Here is a 23518-nt window from a genome sequence, read left to right on the forward strand (position 1 = left end):
TAGACAGTATTTGGTCCTGCCATGAGGGCAGGGGATTGGACTCGATGACCTCTTGAAGTCCCTTCCAGTCCTAGAGTCTATGAGTCTATTATGGTCACTATTACCAAGTGGTCCAACTATATTCACCTCTTTAACCAGATCCTGTGCTCCACTTAGGACTAAATCGAGAATTGCCTCTCCCCTTGTGGGTTCCAGGACTAACTGCTCCAAGACGCAGTCATTTAAGGTGTCAAGAAATTTTATCTCTGCATCCTGTCCTGAGGTGACATGTACCCAATCAATATGGGGATAGTTGAAATCCCCCATTATTAATGAGTATTTTATTTTTATAACCTCTCTAATCTCCCTGAGCATTTCATAGTCACTATCACCATACAGAAGACAGTTGTCCACTGGTCCGACACTATTTGGATACATCAAAATCAGATGAGGGGGAGGAAGGCTTTGCAGGGCCAAAGGACTTCTCTCAGTTCTAATAATTATGCATCCTGGACTCTGAAAGGGTCCAGATGCCTTGTACAGCATGATCATCTATATGAGCACCCGAACCTAGGAGGGAGGCTTTGGTAATGATGGTTGTCTCAGGTATCAGTGTGAGGGAAGTGATTCCCATGCAAACGTTCTCTGGTTTTGTCCACCAAATAAGAGTCCAGACCCTTGGAAGGAACTGTCACTTTGGCATTGATGTTGCCCCTTCTGCTGAACAGACAAGCCAGGTTTGCTGACAATGGAGATGGAGCCTGGCAAATGGTGTCAATGTGTGTATGAGGCCACATGGCCGCGGGGAGGCAGGCATGATCTGACTTAAGTCTGGGAATTGAGGGTGACCTAGTTTATGAGAGCACCCATAACATGGAATCTCTCAAGAGGTAGATAAGTTCTGTGCTGTGGTCAAGTCCAAGGTCACTCAAATGAAGAATGTGGACTTTGTGGGGGTCAACAAAGACTTCTTGTGATCAATACAAATAATGAGAGAAGGAAGCAGGCAAAGAAGGAAACGGGTTGCCAAATTGACTTGCTTGTATGATATGCCCTTTAGGAGCCTGTTGTGGAGGTATGGGAAGACGGTGAACCCATTTCTTCTCATCCAAGCTGCCACTACTGAAAAAAGCTTTCGTAAAGACTCTGGGTGCTTTAGCTAGACTTAATGGAAGGACTCTGAATGGCAATGGTCTTGACCAAAGAGGAATCTGAGGAGATCTTGCATGACCTACAAAATAAAAAGGAGTCATATAAAAAATGGAAACTAGGTCAGATTACAAAGGATGAATATAGGCAAACAACACAGGAATGCAGGGGCAAAATTAGAAAGGCAAAGGCACAAAATGAGCTTAAACTAGTTATGGGAATAAACGGAAACAAGAAGACTTTTTAGCAATACATTAGAAACAAGAGGAAGACCAAGGACAGGGTAGGCCCACTGCTCAGTTAGGAGGGAGAAACAGTAACAGGAAACTAGGAAATGGCAGAGATGCTTAATGACTTCTTTGTTTCGGTCTTTACTGAGAAGTCTGAAGGAATGTCTAACATAGTGAATGCTCATGGGAAGGGGGTAGGTTTAGAAAATAAAATAAAAAAAGAGCAAGTTAAAAATCACTTAGAAAAGTTAGATGCCTGCAAGTCACCAGGGCCTGATGAAATGCCTGATGAAATCCATCCTCGAACCTACTCAAGGATTGCTAATAGAGGAGGTATCTGAGCCTCTAGCTATTTATCTTTGGAAAGTCATGGGAGACGGCGCAGAGATTCCAGTAAGACTGGAAAAGGGCAAATTTATAGTGCCCATCTATAAAAAAGGGAAATAAAACAACCCAGAAAACTACAGACCAGTTAGTTTAACTTTCTGTGCCAGGAAGATAATGGAGAGCAAGTAATTAAAGAAATCATCTGCAAACACTTGGAGGCGTAGGCATAAGGGTGAATTTTAGGGTGATAGGGAATAGCCAGCATGTGATTTGTAAGAACAAATCGTTCGTGTCAAACCAATCTGATAGCTTTCTTTGATAGGGGGATAACGAGTCTTAGTGGATAGGGAGAAAGCATGTCGGATGTGGTATATTTACCTAGACTTTAGTAAGGCTATTTGATATTGGTCTCGCATGATATCCTTATCGATAAACTAGGCAAATACAATTTAGATGGGCGCTACTATAAGGTGGGTGCATAACTGGCTGGGATAACCATACTCAGAGAGTAGTTATTAATGGCTCCCAATCCTGCTGGGAAAGGTAGTATACAAGTGGGGTTCCGCAGGGGTCTGTTTTGGGACCGGCTCTGTTCAATATCTTCATCAACGACTTAGATGTTGGCATAGAAAGTACGCTTATTAAAAAGTTTGCGGACGGATACCAAAACTGGGAGGGATTGCAACTGCTTTGGAGGACAGGGTTCAAAATTCAAAATGATCTGGACAAATTGGGAGAAATTGGTCCTGAGGTAAACCGGATGAAGTTTCATAAGACAAATGCAAAGTGCTCCACTTAGGAAGGAACAATCAGTTTCACACATACAGAATGGGAAGATGACTATCTAGGAAGGAGAGTATGGCAGGACAAGAGATCTAGGGCATAGTGGACCACAGCTAAATATGGTCAACAGTGTGATACTGTTGCAAAAAAAGCAAACGTGATTCTGGGATGCATTAACAGGTGTGTTGTAAACAAGACACGAGAAGTCATTCTTCCGCTCTACTCTGCGCTGGTTAGGCCTCAACTGGAGTATTGGTGTCCAGTTCTGGGGCACCGCATTTCAAGAAAGATGTGAGAAATGGAGAGGGTCCAGAGAAGAGCAACAAGAATGATTAAATGGTCTTAGAGAACATGACCTATGAAGGAAGGCTGAAAGAATTGGGTTTATTTAGTTTGGAAAAAGAGAAGACTGAGAGGGGACATGATAGCAGTTTTCAGGTACTCCTTAAAAGGGTGTCTTCAGGTACCTAAAAGGGTGTCTCAAGGAGGAGGAGAACTTGTTCACCTTAGCTCTAAATGATAGAAACAAGAAGCAATGGGCTTAAACTGGTTGGACTTTAGGAAAAAGTTCCTAACTGTCAGGGTAGTTAAACACTGGAATAAATTGCCTAGGGAGGCTGTGGAATCTCCATCTCTGGAGATATTTAAGAGTAGGTTAGATAAATGTCTATCAGGGATGGTCTAGACAGTATTCGGTCCTGTCATGAGGGTAGGCAACTGGACTCGATGACCTCTCGAGGTCCCTTCTAGTCTTACAGTCTATGAATCTATGAACTGATATGCCTTCTCTCCAATCCCATTAATACCACAGGTTCTATGGAAAATCTATCATGACAGCGCTTAAGTCATCCTTATTGTGCCCAGCTGGCCAAGACAGTTCTGATTCACAGATCTACTGAAACTCTCAGCTCGGCTGCGCATAAGCATCTATTTATAGTATGAGTAAATGTTTATGTGAAAGTATGTGTTTTTCATATGGATAGCCACAAACCATGTGCCCTCCTCTAGGGAGGAAATTATTGATGAAAATATGACCATGTGGAATTTTAATTTTTGGATGAACATATTTAGACGTTGTAAGTCCGGAATGGGCCTCCATCCCCCATTCTGTCTGGAAATTAAGAATTATGGGGAGCAGAATCCTTTTCCCTGATGGGGATGTGGAGTCCACTTCCTGATAGATAGTTTCCTTGTGAGATTGGTCCCTGAAAAGGAACCAAGAAGGGGGTTTGTGGGTAGGAGTTGACAGAAACTTGATCAGATAGTCCCAATGAATACTTTCCAGTACACATTTGTTGACTGTTAGGGCCCTCCAGTTCCAGGCTAACTGGGTAAGGCAGCCTCCAAAAAACTGAAAGAGGGAGGGGGGGATGATGTGGCATCAGTAAAGGGACACAAGTCTTAACAGTCCCATCAAAAGAAATTCTTTGATTGAGGGTTAAAGTGAGGGGTGGCAAAGGATGTCACAGGCACTTTGTGTCTGGGCTTGTGCACCCTCTGTCATTTACAGAGGCATTGGTGGTAAAAAGGTTGAGGAGGTGGTCTTGCTCTGTATCCCTGCCTGTGATGCTTTCTCTTAGGGGAAGGAGTATAGATGTACAGTGAGCAAAAAGCTGTACTCAAGTCCTTGACGGGGTGGACAGACTCAGCTGTCTTCTTATGGAAGAGATTAACAGTATTGAAGGGCAGATCCCACATGGTATTCTGCACCTCTCTAGAGAAACCCTAGGACTGTAACCAGGAATCTCTCCTCATAAGAATGACCGTAGCCATCCCTCTGGATGCAGTGTCTGTAACATCTTCTATAGCTTGGAAGGAAATCTTAGCCACCAGTTTGCCCTCATCAATTAAGGACTGGAAGTGGGCTCCATTTTCCTGAGGTAGTTTGTCTTTGAATTCTAAAATCTTTGTATAATTGGTTAAATCATATTAACTCGAACAGCCTGGTAATTTGAAATCCTGAACTGGAGAAAGGTGGAGGAGAAGTCCTTTGATCCCTGGAGATCGAGCCATTTGGCACCCATGTCTGAGGGAGTAATTGTTGGATGTTGCAGCCTGGATCTCTCCATGACCATGTATACCACCAAGGAGTTAGGAACTGGGTGCAAGACTATAAACACTTCCTCCTTTGGATGGAGCAAAGCAGTGCTTCTCGGACCTCTCTGTGGTGGGAGCACAAGAAGCAGGAGTGCACCACACTATTTTTGCTGGATCCACAGTATTCTTGCCAGCAAGTTAAAAAAGTATGGATTGGATGAATGAACTATAAGGTGGATAGAAAGCTGGCTAGATTGTCGAGCTCAACGGGTAGTGATCAACAGCTCAAGGTCTAGTTGGCAGCCAGTATCAAGTGGAGTGCCCCAAGGGTCGGTCCTGGGGTCAGTTTTGTTCAATATCTTTATTAATGATCTGGATGATGGGATTAATTGCACCCTCAGCAAGTTTGCAGATGACACTAAGCTGGGAGGAGAGGTAGATATGCTGGAGGATAGGGATAGGGTCCAGAGTGACCTAGACAAACTGGAGGACTGAACTGTAGTGGGCCAGCTTAAGAGCTGGGGCCAGAAAAGCCCTGAGAGGGCGAAGACATTGCCTCCAGGGAAGGAGCCCTGAGGCACTGCTCTATTCCAGAGCAGGGACAAACTGAGACACATCACAGAGGGCACTGAGAGAGGCCCCTGTTGGACTTGTGCCCCAAAAGGGGTTTGTGTTGCTTTTACGTCACAGACAGACTGTGTATGACTTGGCCGGCAGGCTGAGTCACCAAAAACCCACCACAAACAGAGAGGGAGTGCAGGCACACACATTTGGCCAGGGGGCAATTGTGAGAGGTGAGTGCAACCCAGTTACACCTTCCAAGCAGAAGAATATTTTTATGTGCATTCTCTCACCAGGGTGGAGATTTTTTGTTTAATTAAAAAACAAACCCATCAAAATAAACCATCCATCCACCCTAAACTGACATTCAAACTCAGAGATACAGCCAGAATTATTCCCAAACCCTCATAGCACAAAGGCAGCAGTGACTTCAGTCCCACAAAAATGTTTGTTCTTAAAGCTTTTGAACTCTCAGAAGAGAGCAGTATCTTGTTTTGTAACCATTATTTTCCATTTCTATAGCACATTTCACCCTAAAAGAGCCCAAAGCAATTTATAAACTATGCAGGCATTACTTAATTCATGGCTAACAGCTGCTGTGTTCCATGCTAAACAGCGCATAGCAACTCCACATGCCAATTTAGGACAGGAAGTAGAAAACCCTGTGCAACTAAAACTACACTGAGATTTAAGGAGGCAGAAAGTAATTACTCAAACTGGAAGTGTTGCCAAGGCATCTGAATTAGCTTCCCTACTGCTATAGACAATGCCATGGGCTCTTCAATCACAAGTGGTCAGGAGCTCAACTTTATGAGTTAATAGTGCGATCTCCTATATCACCACCCATTGCTTCCCAAAGTACCTATACTTTCTTAGGATATCTCCCATTCCTGCACTCATTAGCCCCAATACTTATCTTGTAATGTCTGAGAGAATCACTGTCTGAAGAGGCAGGACTTAAGAGTTTTAAAGGACTTTTTTACTTCTCTATAACCTGCCTGGTAGATTTTCTGTAGATTAGATTATAATAAGTCTATTCATTCTATTTTCAGTTGCTGGGTGAAAAGTGTGGTTTAAAATCATACAATATTGCAGGAATTCACACAGTAGGCTCTATGTAAAACACCTATAAAGTTCTACAAAAGCCAGAAAATCCAACAACTGTCCTGTGTTTATAAAATAAAGCCCATGAGCATTTCCATAGCATACACAGCCACAAAAGGACTAACTTCATTTGGTCAAACATTCAAGGCACAAAAACAAGTAGAGTAGGTCCAAATTTTATGTACTGGGAAAAAAGTGTATTTTCAGAGTTTTAAAAATCAATGTAAATGAGGTGGTATGAAGATAAGTACAGGTTTTAAACCTTTCACTGCAGTGTCTGAATCACAAATATAACAAGTGATGTGCAGGAAACTGGGCTTAATATCAGAAATAAGCAAAACTGTCCTGTCCAGCTTCACTGCTGACACTGAGGGAAGTGAAGGTGAAGACAGATAGCATCAATACTGGCAAGTCACTTAGAGTTTAAAGTCCTTTCATTTTTAACAATCTAACTGGTGTTGGTAAACATTTCATTTTCAAATACAGGATCATCTTGGCAGTACCCTTTTAAGAAAATCCAGATTCTTCTAATCTCTCTCTCTCTTACATTAAGGGTGATTCTTCATGTACTGAACGGGCACATACAATATACAGCAACTGGAGGTCTATTGTAGTGCTCCACCTGGGGAGCAGGAAGGAGTTCCACAAAGGACAGAGCCCTACTTTCCAAAGCCAGGTTTAGTGAACAGGGATGTAATCCCAGAATCCAAAAAAAACCAAAAAACAAACCTCTGTTTTTGTCCCCCTTATGCTAAAGATTTATTTATAATAGACCTGACAGGGAGTGGAATTCTTTCCCGATCCCTCACTCTGTGTCCCACGGGGCATTCTACTAAAAGACCTTCCCTTGCTCCCTTGGCTATCTACATTAATTTTAATTCCCAGCTTAAAAAGCATTAGTGTATATGCTTTATGTTCAACTGTACATTGTTTGGTACACAGGCAACTAGTCAGTCAAAGGGAATTCACAATATTCTCTCTGCAGCATTGCTTTCTCATTATGATGGGAACTTTGTAAATCAGATTACCAGAAAAGGCTAAACAGAGTTATGACTATAACTTACATATCCAGAAGTCTGGCCCTTCTGTAATGAGGGATATGCCCATGATGAAGGAGGGAAACAAGAGAAATTCACAATTTTAAGCAATGCCTACTGTGACTCTTTATGGAGAAGCAACAAAGAGTCAGACAAAAGTTCCATGATAGTAGAACAAATACATTATTATATACTCCTGGGGGGATTCTGCGCTACTGTGCATGCACAGAATGTATATCCCCTACAGATTTCTTTGCTTCCCTGTAGAAAAATGACTTCCTGATGGGAAAGCAAAGGGAAGTCACAAGAGCGGTCATGTGCTCCTCCCCAGCAGTATGTTTTGGGAGCTGGCAGAGAGGTAAATCACTGTGGGGCGGGGGGCTGGGGAAGACCCTTCTAGTGGCTCCTACCCTGTGCTGGGCTCAGCTGCCAGTCCTGGCTGGGCTGGGGAGGATGGGACTTCCTCTTCCCAGCATCCAGGGCTGGGTCAGACCTACTCCCAGATTTCTTCTCCCAGATGCACGAAGCTCTGCAAACTCCCTGTCACTTCCTACACCCATAGCTCCTCAGCTGCAAGGGAGGGATCCCTGTACAGGGACCTGCTCCCCCATGCATCCGGACCTCCTCATACGCAGACCATCCTGCTGAGCCTCACCCACCCCAAACGCAGAACCCGCCTGATGAGCCCCACTTCACCTGGACCACCCTGACAAGCCACCCACACACAGCTCCCCACCCCAAGCCCCAACCAGCTGCATATAGAGTACTCCCTCAGCATCTGGACCCCCCACTAAGCCCCAACATCCAGACTCCCCCCCGCCAAGCTCTGTCCCCCCCATGCCCAGAACCCCCCTTGCTTAGCCCCAACGACCTTCACCTAGATCCCCACTCTGCAGAGTCCCATTACTAATGCACCAAGAACCTCCCCCCAACAAGCCCCTGTGCATCCAGATCCCCCCACAAATGAATCCCCTCCCTGAGCTGCCCACACTCAGGTTTCCCCACACAGAACCCTCTCAACCCACATCTGGATCCCCCAGACTAAGTACCTCCACACTTGGATTGAGCCTGCCTGCCCACACCTGATGCACCTGGCACAGAGAGGAAGAACCCTGAGGTATTTCTGAGGCAGGCCTGGTCCTTGCCCTGTGTCAGGGTTGTGTGCAGCCTCACTGCTGAGACCGTGTACTGGGGGTGGGGAGAAGGGGCAGCGGCTGCACAGTGATCTCCCACCTCTGTGCAGCCAATGTTCCCCAATGCCATGCTGGAATCTCCACATTTATCTGACAAATAAAATTTGTAGAATTTTAAAATATTGTGTGCAGAATTTTTAATTTTTTGGTGCAGAATGCCCTCAGAAGTAATATTTTTGCTTCTAAACTAACTCCATTTGCTCAACTGAAAGGGATGCTGACACGCTGACAGAAGAGCCAAATTTTAAGACTGATCGTATCAAAGTCAGGGAGCTAGAGACAACTGGATTTTATTTTGATCAAAAAGAGGGAAAAATGAGGTTTCACAAACTAAGTTTTTTGTCAGAACTTGTCTTTTTTTTTTTAATTGAGATTTTCACTTGTTTTTGAAAACCAAAATCATTTTGAAACTTGAGATTTGTTTTCTCTCCTTTTGTCACTGAATGCAAGAGAGTAAATTATATCAAGAGATCTTCCCTGTCCCTTTTTCCACTATTACTTTTCAAAGCTTCTCCAATTTTCAAAAATTGAGAGAGTGGAGAAAGAAGAAGGGAAGGGAGGTGGAATACACACCCTCCCCCCAGTATCATTCACTCTGTTATTATCCATGGTAACATGTCAACTATTGAGAAGCCCTCTTAGTATAGAAGATGACAAAGGAAAAAAACTATGCTGTGAACCCATGACCTCCCACCACCAGACAGACAGTATTAAAGATTTAGGTAGAAATGAACTGGGAGGAGGGTAGATAATCAAGGCTATGGATTCATATCAATAATTAATTCTATGGTTGTGGAGAGAGGATGAAGAGAGCTTGAAGGGAGCTTACCTGAGTGGGCCATAGTTCAACATTACAAAGGCCAATATCACCATCACACACACAGCTCTTCTTTTTGGAGAGGGGATTTTAAGATTCTGGTTCTAAACAGGGAGACAGAGCACATACTCAGTGTAAGTGAGGATTTGAAAACACAAATGCATTTCAGACACTAACTCCTGTTGTTGCCTTTTATATTAAGGATGACTTGCAGAGTGTAAAACTGAAGAGATAAAAATGAGTTTCCCCTTTTTTCATAAAGATGTATGAATGCAGCCAGAGCTTTCTAAAAATAAATCTAGACCTCTTTTACGTTGCATTCAAGTCCCATCTACCCAAATTTTCTATGGACAACTGGAGAACCAATAGTTTACAACAAGGAATTAACACTAATAAATTTATCTAAGGCTCTTATCTGTCTCCCATCACCACAGTATCTGAACACCTGAGTCTGTAATATATTAATCCTCCCCTTGAAACAGGGCAGTAGTATTATCCCCATTGTACAGATGGAAAGATGAGGTACAGAGTGACTTCCCCAAGGCCATCAGGGAGTCTGTGGCAGAGCCGGGAATTGAACCCATTTCTCCTAAGGCTACATCTATACTGGCAACTGAATGACAAAACTTTTATCTTTCAGAGGTGTTAACCCCACCCCCAAAACCCCCACAATTTTCCCATGACAAACACCAGAGTGAACAGCATGAATGCCGCTTGTTGGGGGTGGAAGTTTTATGTCAGCAGGAGAGCCAACAAACAGCAGCTACACTGCACGACTTCTAGCGGCATAGCTGTAACGACCCAGCCATGTCATTAAAAGCTATGTAGTGTAGACAAAGCCTACAGGTAGTATCCTGACCACGGGTCTACTCCTCCTTTCTTTCCCCCTTCTAACTGAAGGGGAAGTGATTTTTAATCAGCTTCGTGTAGCTCAAATGCCTGTCAATCAGTAGAAGAAAAGCTCTTTGATTTAAGATTCAACTACTTTAGCTCTTACATTTAAGGCTATGAGCTCCCAATCCACAACACTGGGTCCTCCAGGAATGAGGTGCATGTAGTATAACAGGGAAGACAAGCCTGGATATTTTTAAAGTGAAAAAAATTGAGGAAAGGGAGAGTTTTCCAGGCCTTCTTCACATATTTAAATACTACGAAGGCCAGTCTAACACTTACTCTTTCAGCCCCTCTTTTAGTCACCTTTAATGGGTTTGATCTGAAATAAAGACATCTTGATGGAAATAAGATGTTTAAGGAAGTCTCCGGAATAATCTCTTTTCCGCAGACAGTTGCTAGAGGAAACTGAAGTGAATTATAATGGGAATTATGTAGCGGGGTTAACATTTGGAAGCTATCCCACAGAAAACTGCAATCCTGAAGTCGTCCTGCAGATCGTTTCTTCCTTCTTCCATGCCAGCGAGAGCAGAGGCTCCCGCTAGTGCTGCTCCTGCACACAGCATGCCCAAGCAGAAGAATAAAGGGAAACCGACTAGGATTGTCACTTGGTTCTTTTCTGATGAAATTATTGCTTGAGAAGCAGAAACATCCTCCCAGGTATATGGGGAAAGAACAAAGAGCAGCACACGGATGGGATGACAATTTTAAAATCAAGATTGGGTGTTTTTCTAAAAATACATGCTCTAGGACTTATCCCGTGAAAGTTCTATGGCCTGTGTTATATAGGATCAAGCAGATGATCACAGTGGGCCCTTCTAGCATCACTCTAGGCTTCTATGCCAACAATTATGAATAGTGGGATGGAGGGAGCTTAACTGCATGTGAGAAGCACATCACTTAATTTAGTGTGGAGTTTCCTTCAAATGTCAATTTAATTAACAATGGTAATTAGCTGGGTAAGTAAACAAATGTAATTCAGAAATGACGCATCTAGCAGTGTATCTGGACAGCATGCTGACATGGGGACTCTGGCTCCAGACCAGCAGGTGAGGGAAAAGGAAGGGGGAACATGATGAACATGTGCATTATTTTAAGCTAATAGCAGATAGAGGTCCATAACAGCCATCCCTATTGCCCCCCAGTTGTTGGCATGTGCCAATATGAAGCCTATACCAACACAAGTTAATTATCATGCTGTTCTAAGCAAAGCACTGCATGGATTTTGTCCTTCCACAAACACTTCTTACCTCTAACACCAATTCCTCCAGTTGCCTCTTCAGTGAGCCATTCTCTCTCTTGAGCTGCTCATTCTCCAGTAAGGCGGCCTTCAGCCTGCTCTCCAGCCCCAACATGTATTCCTTCTTCTTCTTGCGTGACTGGCAGGCAGACTCCCGGTTTTTGATCATGCGTTGCTGTCTTCTCAGGATGTTAATCTAGATGGGGACCAAGCAGTCTGGTTAAAATAGGGAACCCTAACCTACTTGCACATTGGTCATCTCATACACAATTTCTGCTCCGCTACTTTTTCAGCCAACTGAGCACTTCTATGCAGAAGTTCTTAATGTGTTCATCACCACAGCACCTAGTCTCTTATCAGGATATACCCCCAAGAATTAGATCACAGAAGGAATGAAAGAATTACGTCCCAATTTCTTCTCTTTTCTGACCTGTGCTCTTTCATATTTCCTTGGCACAACTGGTACCCACCATATATAGGAGTGCAGGACAACTGCTGTGCCTGTGCAGCAAATGATTTTCAGGGACCAATTTATGAGGAAAGGTAAAGAACTTAACATACACAGTTTGTAAAAATCTTGACTAAGAGGGGACACAGTCATCAACTACAGTGATAATATGCACTACAGCATATTGTAACCACTAGGAATGAGCATCATGCAAACAGGATTGTGCACGGTGGTATCGGGAGGACGAAGAGCAACAGAATGAAATTAAAGAAAATGTAGGCTCAGTGTCAGGAAATTTGTAAATAGCAACATTAAGTCAAATTATGAGATTTCTACCACTCCCCTTGGGATACTATTTCAGAAGCTATTGAAAACTAGACTGAACAAGGCACTGGCAAATAAACTCTTGGGTTTGCAGGCAACAACCCTGCACTGTTGCAGGGGAAGTTTTTTCCTATTGTGTGGTGAAGTGGGGGGTTTTCTTGGGTTTTCTGTGTTTTCCAGTGGGTTGCATGCAGAGAGAGTGGGACTCAGTGTCCCCCGGTGTTACTGGTTTAACGAGGTGAGAGCAGAGGGAGTTTGTTGTTACAGAGGACCGGAGAGGGAACTTGCGACCCCGGTCAATGACCTGGAGACTCCAGCGACTGGTGACCTGGTGACCCAGCTCAGGAGTCACAACCAGTTCTGGCCAGTGGGAGGACAATGGGCTGCGAAGAGGACCCCGGTGACCTGACCAGCCAGATGGGGCCAGAGGAGGGCTGAGAGGAGAGGAGACCCAGGCCATCCTGTTTTACGACCCTGTTTACCTGGAGAGAAGACAATGGACAGAGGCAGGGCTTGGGGCTGGAGATATTGGAGGCCCAGCTGGGAAGCAGGGGGGCCTGGGCTGGAGAGGGGGAGCAGGCAGAGCCCATCTGGATGCAGGGGAGACTGGGATGTGCTGTGCTGAGGGAGGCCAGACCTGAGGCCCTAACAGTTTCCTGTGCTGTGTTCAACTCTCAATAAACCCTCCTGTTTTATGCTGGCTGAGAGTCACTCCGGTCTAGAGAACAGGGTTGCATCAACCCCTTTGGGGGTGAGGAGGCCCAGGGGGTCCAGAGTGCGTGGACTCCCTGAGGGGGCCCACGGCGAGAAACAGACGTGCTAAGGCTCAGAGAGGTGCGGCTCCAGGAGGTGGAGGGGCCTGACCCCGAGAGAGAGTGGACCCCCGAGAACGGCTGTCTCACTGAAAGGGGCACCCCCCACAGACCCTACGGGGCCGTGAGTGGGCACGATCTGTGAGTCCGTGACATACTGTCCTCAATGTTGGTTTATAACCTAAAGCCTAAGAATTTATCCTTCCAAACTCTGAGTCAGATTGTCATTTACACAAAGGTCCATTTACTGAATCAAATGAGTTGTCAAAGGAGGGATTGAACAGGCCGGAAGAGAAGCAGGAAAAGCCAACAGAGGACAGGATTTTAAAAAATACAGGGTGCTTGACCATGTCAAAGTTCAAGGAGGATGAGAATGGAGGCCTTGCTGCTCTTTAATTTATCAGTTTGTTCCAGCACCTTCTCTTTCAACATCTCAGTCTGACACTGGACACTGCTTCCACTGGAATAAAATCAAGCACAGAAACATTTCCCTTTACCAATTTAATAAAAGAATATAAATTTGAGACCTAAGCTGACCTGAAAACACCCTGTTAAAGATAAGAACAGTCATGGTCCACACTAGCATTATCTGGAGCTAGTTTGCTACCCCTGCCTTAAATGTTACACGGACTTTCTTTTCTGAATAGCCTAGGAATGGGAGTTGTGTTCTTGCTTTATTATGGAGACACATAGTTAAAGATAAGGAACATCTTCCAATAAACCACAACAGGGTGTGCGATGTTGTTATACAGTAATTCCTCACTTAAAGTCATCCCGGTTAACATTATTTCGATGTTACCTTGCTGATCAATTAGGGAACATGCTCATTTAAAGTTGTGCAATGCTCCCTTATAAGTTGTTTGGCAGCTGCCTGGTTTGTCCACTGCTTTGGGGGGGCAGGGGGATGCAGCCTTGGAAACAGACTGGACAGTCAGCTCCCTTATCAGCTCCCCGCTCCCTTAAGTTCCCTGTGCAGCAGCCGCCCAGCAGGCAATGGGCTATTAATTGCCTGCAGTTCAGCTGTCCTCCCCCAACTGCCATGTGCTGCTCCTGCCCTCTGCCTTGGAGCTGCTTCCGGGAGCCTCATGCTTGCTGTGCAAGGGAGGGGGAAAGAAGGGGGCTAATGTCAGTGTGTCGCCCTTCCCCCTACTCCTGCACCCCACTTACCCCTTCTCCATATAGAGCGGGCTGGGGACATGACAGGGCTCAGGACAGAGAGAGCTTGCTGGCCGCAGCTCCTGTCTCAACTTTCTGATCTTTTTAAAGGCAATGTACTTAGAATGATGTCAGCATACTTAAAGGGGCAATGCATATCTCTCTCTCTCTCTCCTCTACATGTCTCTGTCTGCCATGCTATCTCCCCTCCCTCCATTCATGCTGCCCTGTAGAGTGTGAGGCTACATTAACAACATGTTAAGCCTTGAGGGCTCAGCCGAACACTAATTCATCATTTAGCAGTAAGCCATTCCCTGAGAAATAGCCCGTCCTCTTCCACCCTCTAACTTCACCACCTCAACCAAGCTTCACAATCATCATTGCTGTGTACAGTATTGTTTGTTTATAACTTATATTCTGTGTATATATGTAGTGTTTTTTGTCTGGTGAAAAAAATTTTCCTGGAGCCTAACCCCCCTATTTACATTAATTCTTATCGGGAAATTGGATTTGCTTAACATCGGTTTGCTTAAAGCAGCATTTTTCAGGAACATAACTACAATGTTAAGCAAGGCGTTACTGTATTTGTATTGAGCTGGAGTGCACTGGAGACACAAGACTGAAAGCTAATTGTTTTCATACATCTGAGGAGTACTCCAATAGCCTAATAATGGACACACTAGTAGCTTACAACTGTTAAGAGTTTGGTTTATTAAAAAGGAACATAATTTGAATAATTTTGGGAATAGGGATTTGTGAAAATTATCAGAATGATAAAAGAAAAGCAGAGTCCATAAACTCTGCAAGCCAGACAGCTTTGGTTGCGGCAACTACAAGAGACAAAGTTGAGGTTATTTGTGTTAGCTTTCCTCTAAATTTTCTTCCTGCAGATAACTATCTCATAACTACAGTATTCTGCTGTGCAGCATTTGCAGCTAATTTTCCTTGCAGACACTGACAGTCATTCTATCATTCTGAAGAAGCCACATGGCTAACATTTCACTACTATTCTTCTTCATGATATTACAGCAGGGTTACAGAGACCAAGAAAACAAGCTACAATGCACTAAGGATTTGGCTTCTCTCCCTGCTGATCTAATTGCGTTCTGTAAAGATCATTTACAATATGGCTAGTCTGCTGCCACTGACATAATCCTGTGAAAATGAAGCTGTTTGTACTTATTCCAACTTCTTTGTGGGGGGGTTGGGGTTGGTTGTTTTTTTTGTTTGGTTTTGTTTTTTAATGTTCTCTGTAAGCATTGAGCTTTGTGCACAAACACTTTTCTAGGCATTGATGAAACTTTTCAGATACTGCAAAACACATTCAATTTTGCAAGCGTATAAAGCCTTTTAAGAAAACAGGGTTTTAGATGAGCAAGGCGTATGATAAGGTCTGGAGGCTGACAGAGCTTCAACTACCCAGAGTTCAGATAATCAGTATTATACTGGAGATGTAAGATACAACATATTCCACATTCACACAATAGTTCTGGTTTCTATGACCCACACAGTATTTCAGTCAACAAACATTAAATGTCTATTTATTTAGGTAAAAGGTCTGGCATCCTGGAAGTTAGACAGAGGAAATAGATTGGGGCCTGTTATAAACAGATAGTTAAGAGTTAATGCCTCTTTTACCTGCAAAGGTTTAAGAAGTTCACCTAGCCTAGCTAACACCTGACCAGAGGAACCAATGGGGGAACAAGATGTTTCAAAAGGAAGGAGGGAAGTTTCATTTGTTTAGAGTCAGTTTCAGTTTCAGCCAGAGTGAAAAAGATCAAGGAACCAGCCTCTTATCAGAGTAGTAAATTTTAGAAAGGAATAAATAGGTTTATGTTTATTTTCTTTTGTAACTTGTTTTTGTGTAATTAGGGGAATTATCAAATTGGGTATTCTTGTGTGTATTAAGGTTTTTGCCCAGGGGAACATCCTATGTTTTAAATCTGTTGTCTGTGAGATCAGCTGGTATGCTGTCTCCCATAGGTTTTTTTCTTTTACTTTTCTTTTCTTTAATTAAAAATCTTCTTTTTAAGAACCTGATTGATTTTTCCTTGTTTTAAGATCCAAGGGGATTGGATCTGGACTCACCAGGAATTGGTGGGGGAAAGGACGGGGGATAGTTAAATTCTCCTTGTTTTAAGACCCAAGAGATTGGATCAATGTTCACTAGGGACTTGGTTGAGGAGTCTCTCAAGGCTACCCAGGGAGGGGAAGGTTTTGGGGGGGAAGAGAGTTTCCAGATAACTCAGAAATCTGGATGGTGGCAGCGAGACCAGATATAAGCTGGTAGTTAAGCTTAGAGGTGTTCATGCAGGTCCCCACACCTGAACCCTAAAGTTCAGAGTGAGGGCGAGACCTATGACAGGGCCCCATCCAGATCATCCCCCTGAACCTGTGCAGGATTATTTATTACAGTATATCTGCCAGTTTAATTTAGATGTCTCAAACTTCAGCACTTCTACTCCTTCCCTTCGGAGAATGTTTCAGAGTGAGAAAAAACGTTGATAAGCCAAAATTGAGAGTATTTTTGTAAAGAAAGGTTAAAATCCTTACACAAGAACTTTGTATTTATCAAACGGCTATAAGAAACCCGCAAAATTCAGAGTTAAGATTAAATTTAAAAGAAAATCAAATATTGGCAAGAACTGAAAAACACAGATCAGGCACCTAAGCTACTTAAGCTCTACACTTTTATCCTGTAGATAACACCAGAGATGCATCAGCCTCCCTCCAGTGTCTCTGCTATGTTGGCTGTTGAAGGAACACTAGGAGAAATCTACAGCCAATAGAGTTAAGAACAAAAAGAAAGAATTGTTTAAATACATTAGGAACAAAAATAGTTTTCACAAAGGTACTACTCCACTATTAGATGGAAATAATAGAATTATCAATAATAATACAGAAAAGGCTGAGATGTTCAATACAAATTTCTGTTCATTATTTTGGGGGGGGAGGAACAGAAGTGATGCAGTCTCATCATAAGGTGATAACACTCTTTTTATTCCACTAATAACTCTAGTAGCTTCTGTTTAACATCCTGCAAAGTCAGACATTTTTAAATCAGCAGGTCCAGATAAGTTGCATCCAAGAGTTTTAAAAGAGTTGGCTCTGGCATTTGCTGGACTGTTAATGTTGATTTTTCAATAAGTCTTGGAGCACTGGAGAAGTTCCAGAAGAAAGCAAATGTGCTAATATTTAAAAAGGATAAATGGGATGATCTAAGTAATTATAGGCCTGTCAGTCTGACATTGATCCCATGCAAGATAATAGAGTAGCTGATATGGGACTTGATTAATAATGAACTCAATAAGGGCAATGTAATTAATTCAAATCAACATGGACTTATGGAAAACCGATCCTGTCAAACTAAATTGATATCTTTTTTTGACGAGATTACAAGTTTGGTTGATAAACGTAATAGTGTTGAAGTAATGTATGTAGACTTCTGTAAGGTGCTTGAGTTGATACAGCATGACATTTTGATTAAAAACTAGAAAAATATAAAACTAACATGGCACACATTAAATGGATTAAACGCTGTCTAAATGATAGGTCTCAAAATGTATCTGTAAATGAGAAATGAACATCAGGTAGGTCTGTTTCCAGTGGCCCTACCCTATTTGACATCTTTTATCAGTGACCTGGAAGAAAAAACAAAATCATCACTGATAAAGTTTGCAGATGACACAAAAATTTGGGGGAGTGGTAAATAATGAAGAAGACAGGTTACTGCTTCAGAGCAATCTGGATCGCTTAGTAAACAGTATACATTTCAATATGGCTACATGTAAATGTATACATCTGGGAATAAAGAACTTACAGGATGGGGACTATCCTGGGAAGCAGTGATTCTGAAAAAAAGCCAAAAAAGCTAATGCCATCCTGGGATAAATAAACAGGGGCATCTCAAGTAGGAGAAGAGAGGTTATTTTACCTCTGTATTTGGAAATTGGCGTTAGTACTACCACTGCTGCAGTTCTGGTGTCAACAATTCAAGAAGGGTGTTGAAAAATAACTTCACAAATACACTCTTCCCTTCCTTCAACTTGGTACAAAAGTACTCCTGAGATCTTACAGGAGTCCAGGAGAGCCGGTTGTATTTTAAAGATCCTTATTGAGGTTGCAGGAACAAACAATTCCGATGTGTAGAAAGAATAGTAAATATGGCAAGCAACCAGCTTGGCTTAACAGTGAAATCCTTGCTGATCTTAATCAAAAAATTAAAAAAAGCTTACAAGAAGTGGAAAATTGGACAAATGACCAAGGAGGAGTATAAAAATATTGCTCAGGCATGCAGGAGTGAAATCAGGAAGATTAAATCACACTTGAAGTTGCAGCTAGCAAGAGATGTTAAGAGTAACAGGAAGGGTTTCTTCAGGTATGTTAGCAACAAGAAGAAAGTCAAGGAAAGTGTAGGCCCCTTACTGAATGAGCAAGGCAACCTAGTGACAAAGGATGTGGAAAAAGCTAATGTACTCAATGATCTTTTTGCCTCTGTCTTCATGGACAAGGTCAGCTCCCAGACTACTGCACTGGGCAGCACAGCATGGGGAGGAGGTGACCAGCCCTCTGTGGAGAAAGAAGTGGTTCGGGACTATTTAGAAAAGCTGGATGAGCACAAATCCATGGGGCTGGATGCGCTGCATCAAAGGATGCTAGAGGAGTTGGGGGGCATGATTGCAGAGCCATTGGCCATAAATCCTTGAAAATCATGGCAACAGGGGAGTGGGTCCCCCGCGATAACTGGAAATATAGGCTATTATTAGTGCCCATCTTTAAAAAGGGAAGGAGGAGGATCCGGCCGGGAACTACAGGCCAGTCAGCTTACACCTGAGTACCTGGAAAATCCTTGGAGCCAGGTCCTCAAGGTCCACTTCTGACGGCACTTAGAAGGAGAGGAAAAGTGATCAGAAACAGTCAGCATTGGACAGTTCACCAAGGGCAAGATCATGCTCTGAACTAATCCTCATTGCCTTCTTGATGAGAATAACTGGCTTCTCGTGATGAGGGGGGAAAGTATGTGAACATGTTTTTCTTGACTTAGCAAGCTTTTGATAACGGTTCTCCCACAGTATTATCTTCGGCAGCAAATAAGAGTTTATGGGCTGTGATGATGGACTAAGGGGATAGAAAGCTGCTTAGATCGTCGGCCTCAGCATGGTAGCGATCTCAATGGCTCCTGTCTAAGTTGGCTAGATCCTGGTATCAAGCGCGCGAGTGCCCCAAGGGCTCGGTCCTGGGCCAGTTTTGTTCATCTACTTCATATAATGATCTGAGGATGCGTGGACTGCACTCTCAGTCAAGTTGCAGATGACACTAAACTGGGAGGAGTCGGTAGATACGCTGGAAGGTGGGACGGTACAGGGGACTTAGGATACATTAAGGATTGGGCCAAGAAGAAACCTTAGTGAGGATTCTAACAGTGCAAGGTTCGCAGATCGTGCACTTATGATGGAAGATCTCCATGTACTTGCTATCAAACGGAGGAGGATCGACATGGCTTAGGTGCACAAGTTTCGCGCGAAAAGGACTTAGGTGTTCAGGATGAGAAGCTGGATATGAGTAAACTAGTGGTTTGTACCCTTGTTGCCAAGATGCTCATTTTGGTGTGGATGCGTGAATACATTTCCTCTCTAATCACCATTAGCGAAGCTCTCATCTGGTCTTATGAAGTACTGTGTCAGTTCTGGGCCCATACTATCAATAAAGGATGTGGAAAATTGGAAGGGCAGTGGAGGTCTTAAGCAAGATTAGTTCAATATCTGCTGAGGACTGGGATTGTTTGTGCGAAGCGAGACTACAATGAGCGATGGATTTGATACGGACTGCTATTCACGTACCTGAAAATGGGTTCTAAGAAGAGGTTTCTCTCTGTAGTAGCAGATGACAGAACAAGGTTGGTCTTCAAGTTGCAGTGGGTGAAGGTTTAGTTGTAGTCCTAAGCTTTTTCATCTCTGGTGAGCACTGGAATGGGTGGAATACTACTCCTTCCTTATAAGTTTTTAGGTCAGGTCTCCTAATGTGAAGTCCTGCGTTTTGAGCTCGGAGGTTGACTAGATCAATGAATGGATCATAGAATATTCAGGGTTTGAGGGATCGAACCTCTCTATGATAGCTCCTCATTATAACGTCCTTAGACAAAGTGTGGATTCAATTATCTGGCTTATCAAACTTAGTTGCAGTGGGGGAGGTTTAGGTTGGATATTAGGAAAAACTTTTTCACTACGAGGGTGGTGAAGCACTGGAATGGGTGGAATCTCCTTCCTTATAAGTTTTTAAGGTCAGGTTTGACAAAGCCCTGGCTGCGATGATTTAGTTGGGAATTGGTCCTGCTTTGAGCTGGGGGTTGGACTAGATCATAGAATTGGATCATAGAATATCAGGGTTGGAAGGGACCTCAGGAAGTCATCCTGAGGTCCCTTCCAACCCTGATATTCTATGATAGCTCTCATTTAAAGGTCCTTAGACAAGGTGTTCAGGAGATCAAAAATGTACAAAACAAATTCCAAACATAAGTGAAAGTAATTTTTCCTGGCTCCCTCACCTTCAAATGGTTTGTCCAAATTACTTTCCATTTAGACAAAAATTGTCCACTAGCCATAGCTCAAAAATGCAAATTGAATTCCTTTTAAAAAGGAACAAAAAAATCAAGCTTGTAAAGGGAAATAAGTAGGAACATTCACCATGGAGGCATCTTACAGATCTACACACATACTCACTCACTCACCAATTTAAAACATAAGAATGGCTATACTGGGTCAGACCAATGGTCCATCCATCCCGGTATTCTCTCTTTTGACAGTGGATGGTGCCAGGTGCTTCAAAGGGAATGAACAGAACACAGCAATTTATTTAGTGATCCATCCTCTGTCATCCAGTCCCAGCTTCTGGCAGTCAGAGATTTAGGGAAACCCGGAGCATGAGGTTGCATCCCTAACCATCTTGGCTGATTGCCATTGATGGATCTACCCTCCATCAACTTAACTCATTCTTTTTTGAACCCATTTATAATTTTGGCCTTCACAACATCTCCTTGCAACAAGTGCCACTGGTTGACTGTGCATTGTATGATAAAATACTGTGTTTGTTTTAAACCAGTTATCTATTAATTTAATTGGGTGACCACTAATCCATGTGTTATGTGAAAAGAGTATATAACACTTCCTTATTCACTTTCTCCCACCCACTCATGATTTTAAAGACCTGTCTCATATTCCCCTTTAGCCATTTCTTTTTTAAGCTGAACAGACCTAGTCATTTTAGTCCCTCCTCGTACAAAAGCTGTGCCATACTCCTAATAATTTTTGTTGCTCTTCTCTGTACTTCTTATTCCTATTCAAATACATCTTTTTTGGGGCAACTAGAACTGCACCCAGTATTCAAGGTGTGGGTATACCATGGTTTTATATGTGGCATTATGATATTTTCTGTCTCATTATCCATCCCTTTCCTAATGGTTTCTAATATTGTTAGCTTTTTTGACTACCGTCACACATTGAGCAGATGTTTTCAGAGACTTATTCATGATAACTCCAAGATCTCATTCTTGAGGGGTAACAGCTAATTTAGATGCTAATTTCAACAGGGGGAGGGATAAGTCAGTGGTTTAAGCATTGTAGGCCTTCCTACATTCCGCACAGAATACTAACAACTAAACTACAGGGCTATCCATTTTCAAAATTACTTCTCAGAATAGAACCTGACATTAAGACTCTTAGATAAAAGATAATATACAAATGGAAAGTATTATTATCAGGAATAGGAACTGAACTCTAGTTTGCCAGATAGTAGCATATAGTATTAGCCACCAGGTTAAGGGCAGGGTCTGCTGCAAGGTAGCAGATTAACCGCTAGGTTATAGATTGACTCCTACTGTATACAAGGGTTGGGAGGAGTGGGCAGTGATTTCATGCACCAGAGTAAAAGAGCTTTAATGGAGCTCTGTTGAACTGACTGCTGAATGTGCTCTTAACTATAAAGGAACAAATTGCATTCAAAATCCATCCAGGAATAGACTATGTGCCTGCCATGACTGCCTGCCATGACTAAACTTACAGCCACAGAAAAGCAGCAGCTATCAAGCCATTCTTGACACTGAAACAAAAAGTAGCAGCAGATCTTCCCTGTGTATCTACTGCAGGAGTGCCTTCTCCTTGCAGTCAATCCAAATTATTATAGAAGGACCTGAATAATCTCTTCCCCTGCAGGAAATATTGTGACCCTAAAGTCCTCTGCTGAAAATCCCAGTCATAACAACTTGTCTGAAACACTGTCTCATCTTAACTCCTATGCAGAAAACCCTGCCATGTTACAAGGCCTATGACAATAACATAAGAACAGCCGTACTGGGTCAGACCAATGGTTCATCTAGCCCAGTATCCTGTCTTCCAACAGTGGCCTATAGCAGGTGCTTCAGAGGAAAGTAACAGAACACAGTAATTTTGACTAATCCATCCCATCGTCCAGTCCCAGCTTCTGGTAGTCAGCATTTGAAACACACCCTTATCATCTTGGCTAACAGCCATTGATGAATCTATCCTCCATGAACTTATCTCAGTCTTTTTCTGAACCCATACTTTTGGCCTTCACAACATTTCCTGGCAATGAGTTCCACAGGTTGACTGTGCATTGTGTGAACAAGTACTTCACTGTGTTTGTTTGAAACCTGTTGCCTATTAACTTCTTTGGGTGACCTCTAGTTCCTGTGTTATGAGAAGGAGTAAATTACACTTCCTTATTAACTTTCTCCTCACCAGTCATGATTTTATAGACCTCTAGCATATCCACCCTTAATCATCTCTTTTCTAAACTGAACAGTCCCAGTCTCTTCAAACTCTCCTCATTAGAAGCTGTTCCATACCCCGGACATTCCTGTTTCCCTTCTCTGCACCTTTTCCCATTCTAATTCATCTTTTTTGAGATGGGATGAACAGAATTGCATTCAGTATTCAAGATGTGGATGTATCATGAATTTAGATAGTGGCATTATATTTTCTGTTTTATTATTTATCCCTTTCCCTAACAGTTGTTACCTTTTTTTTAGCTTTTTAAACTGCTGCTGCACACTGAGCAGATGTTTTCAGAGAACTATTCACAATGATTCCAAGATCTCTTTCTTAACCCCATCATTTTGTACGTATAATTGGCATTATTTTTTCCAATGTGCATTACTTTGCATTTACCAACACTGAATTTCATCTGCCATTTTGTTGCCCAGTCACTCAATTCTGTCAGATCCCTTTGTAACTCTTCACAGTCTGCTTTGGACTTAACTATCTTGAGTAATTTTGCATAGCCTACAAACTTTGTTAACTCACAACACCCTATATTCCAGATCATTTATGAATATGCTGAACTATGCAGGTTTCAGAGTAGCAGCCGTGTTAGTCTGTATCCACAAAAAGGACAGGAGTACTTGTGGCACCTTAGAG

The 23518-nt window shown here is 42.8% G+C and overlaps 1 protein-coding gene across 3 annotated transcripts in view; it reads right to left on the bottom strand.

Moving 5' to 3' along the window:
- The window catches only part of ATF6 (activating transcription factor 6), a 376474-nt gene that overhangs the window by 281048 nt on the left and 71908 nt on the right, over positions 1 to 23518 (bottom strand). For all 3 annotated transcript variants that reach the window (XM_075067999.1, XM_075067998.1, XM_032804925.2), the window contains 2 exons: positions 11359 to 11544; positions 9230 to 9321 (listed from right to left, as the gene is read on the bottom strand). In XM_075067999.1, coding sequence (XP_074924100.1) covers positions 9230 to 9321; positions 11359 to 11544 — 278 coding nt within the window. The remainder of the gene's footprint in view (positions 1 to 9229; positions 9322 to 11358; positions 11545 to 23518) is intronic.

This window comes from Chelonoidis abingdonii, chromosome 7, assembly GCF_003597395.2.
Source record: "Chelonoidis abingdonii isolate Lonesome George chromosome 7, CheloAbing_2.0, whole genome shotgun sequence".
Lineage (NCBI taxonomy): Eukaryota > Metazoa > Chordata > Testudines > Testudinidae > Chelonoidis > Chelonoidis abingdonii.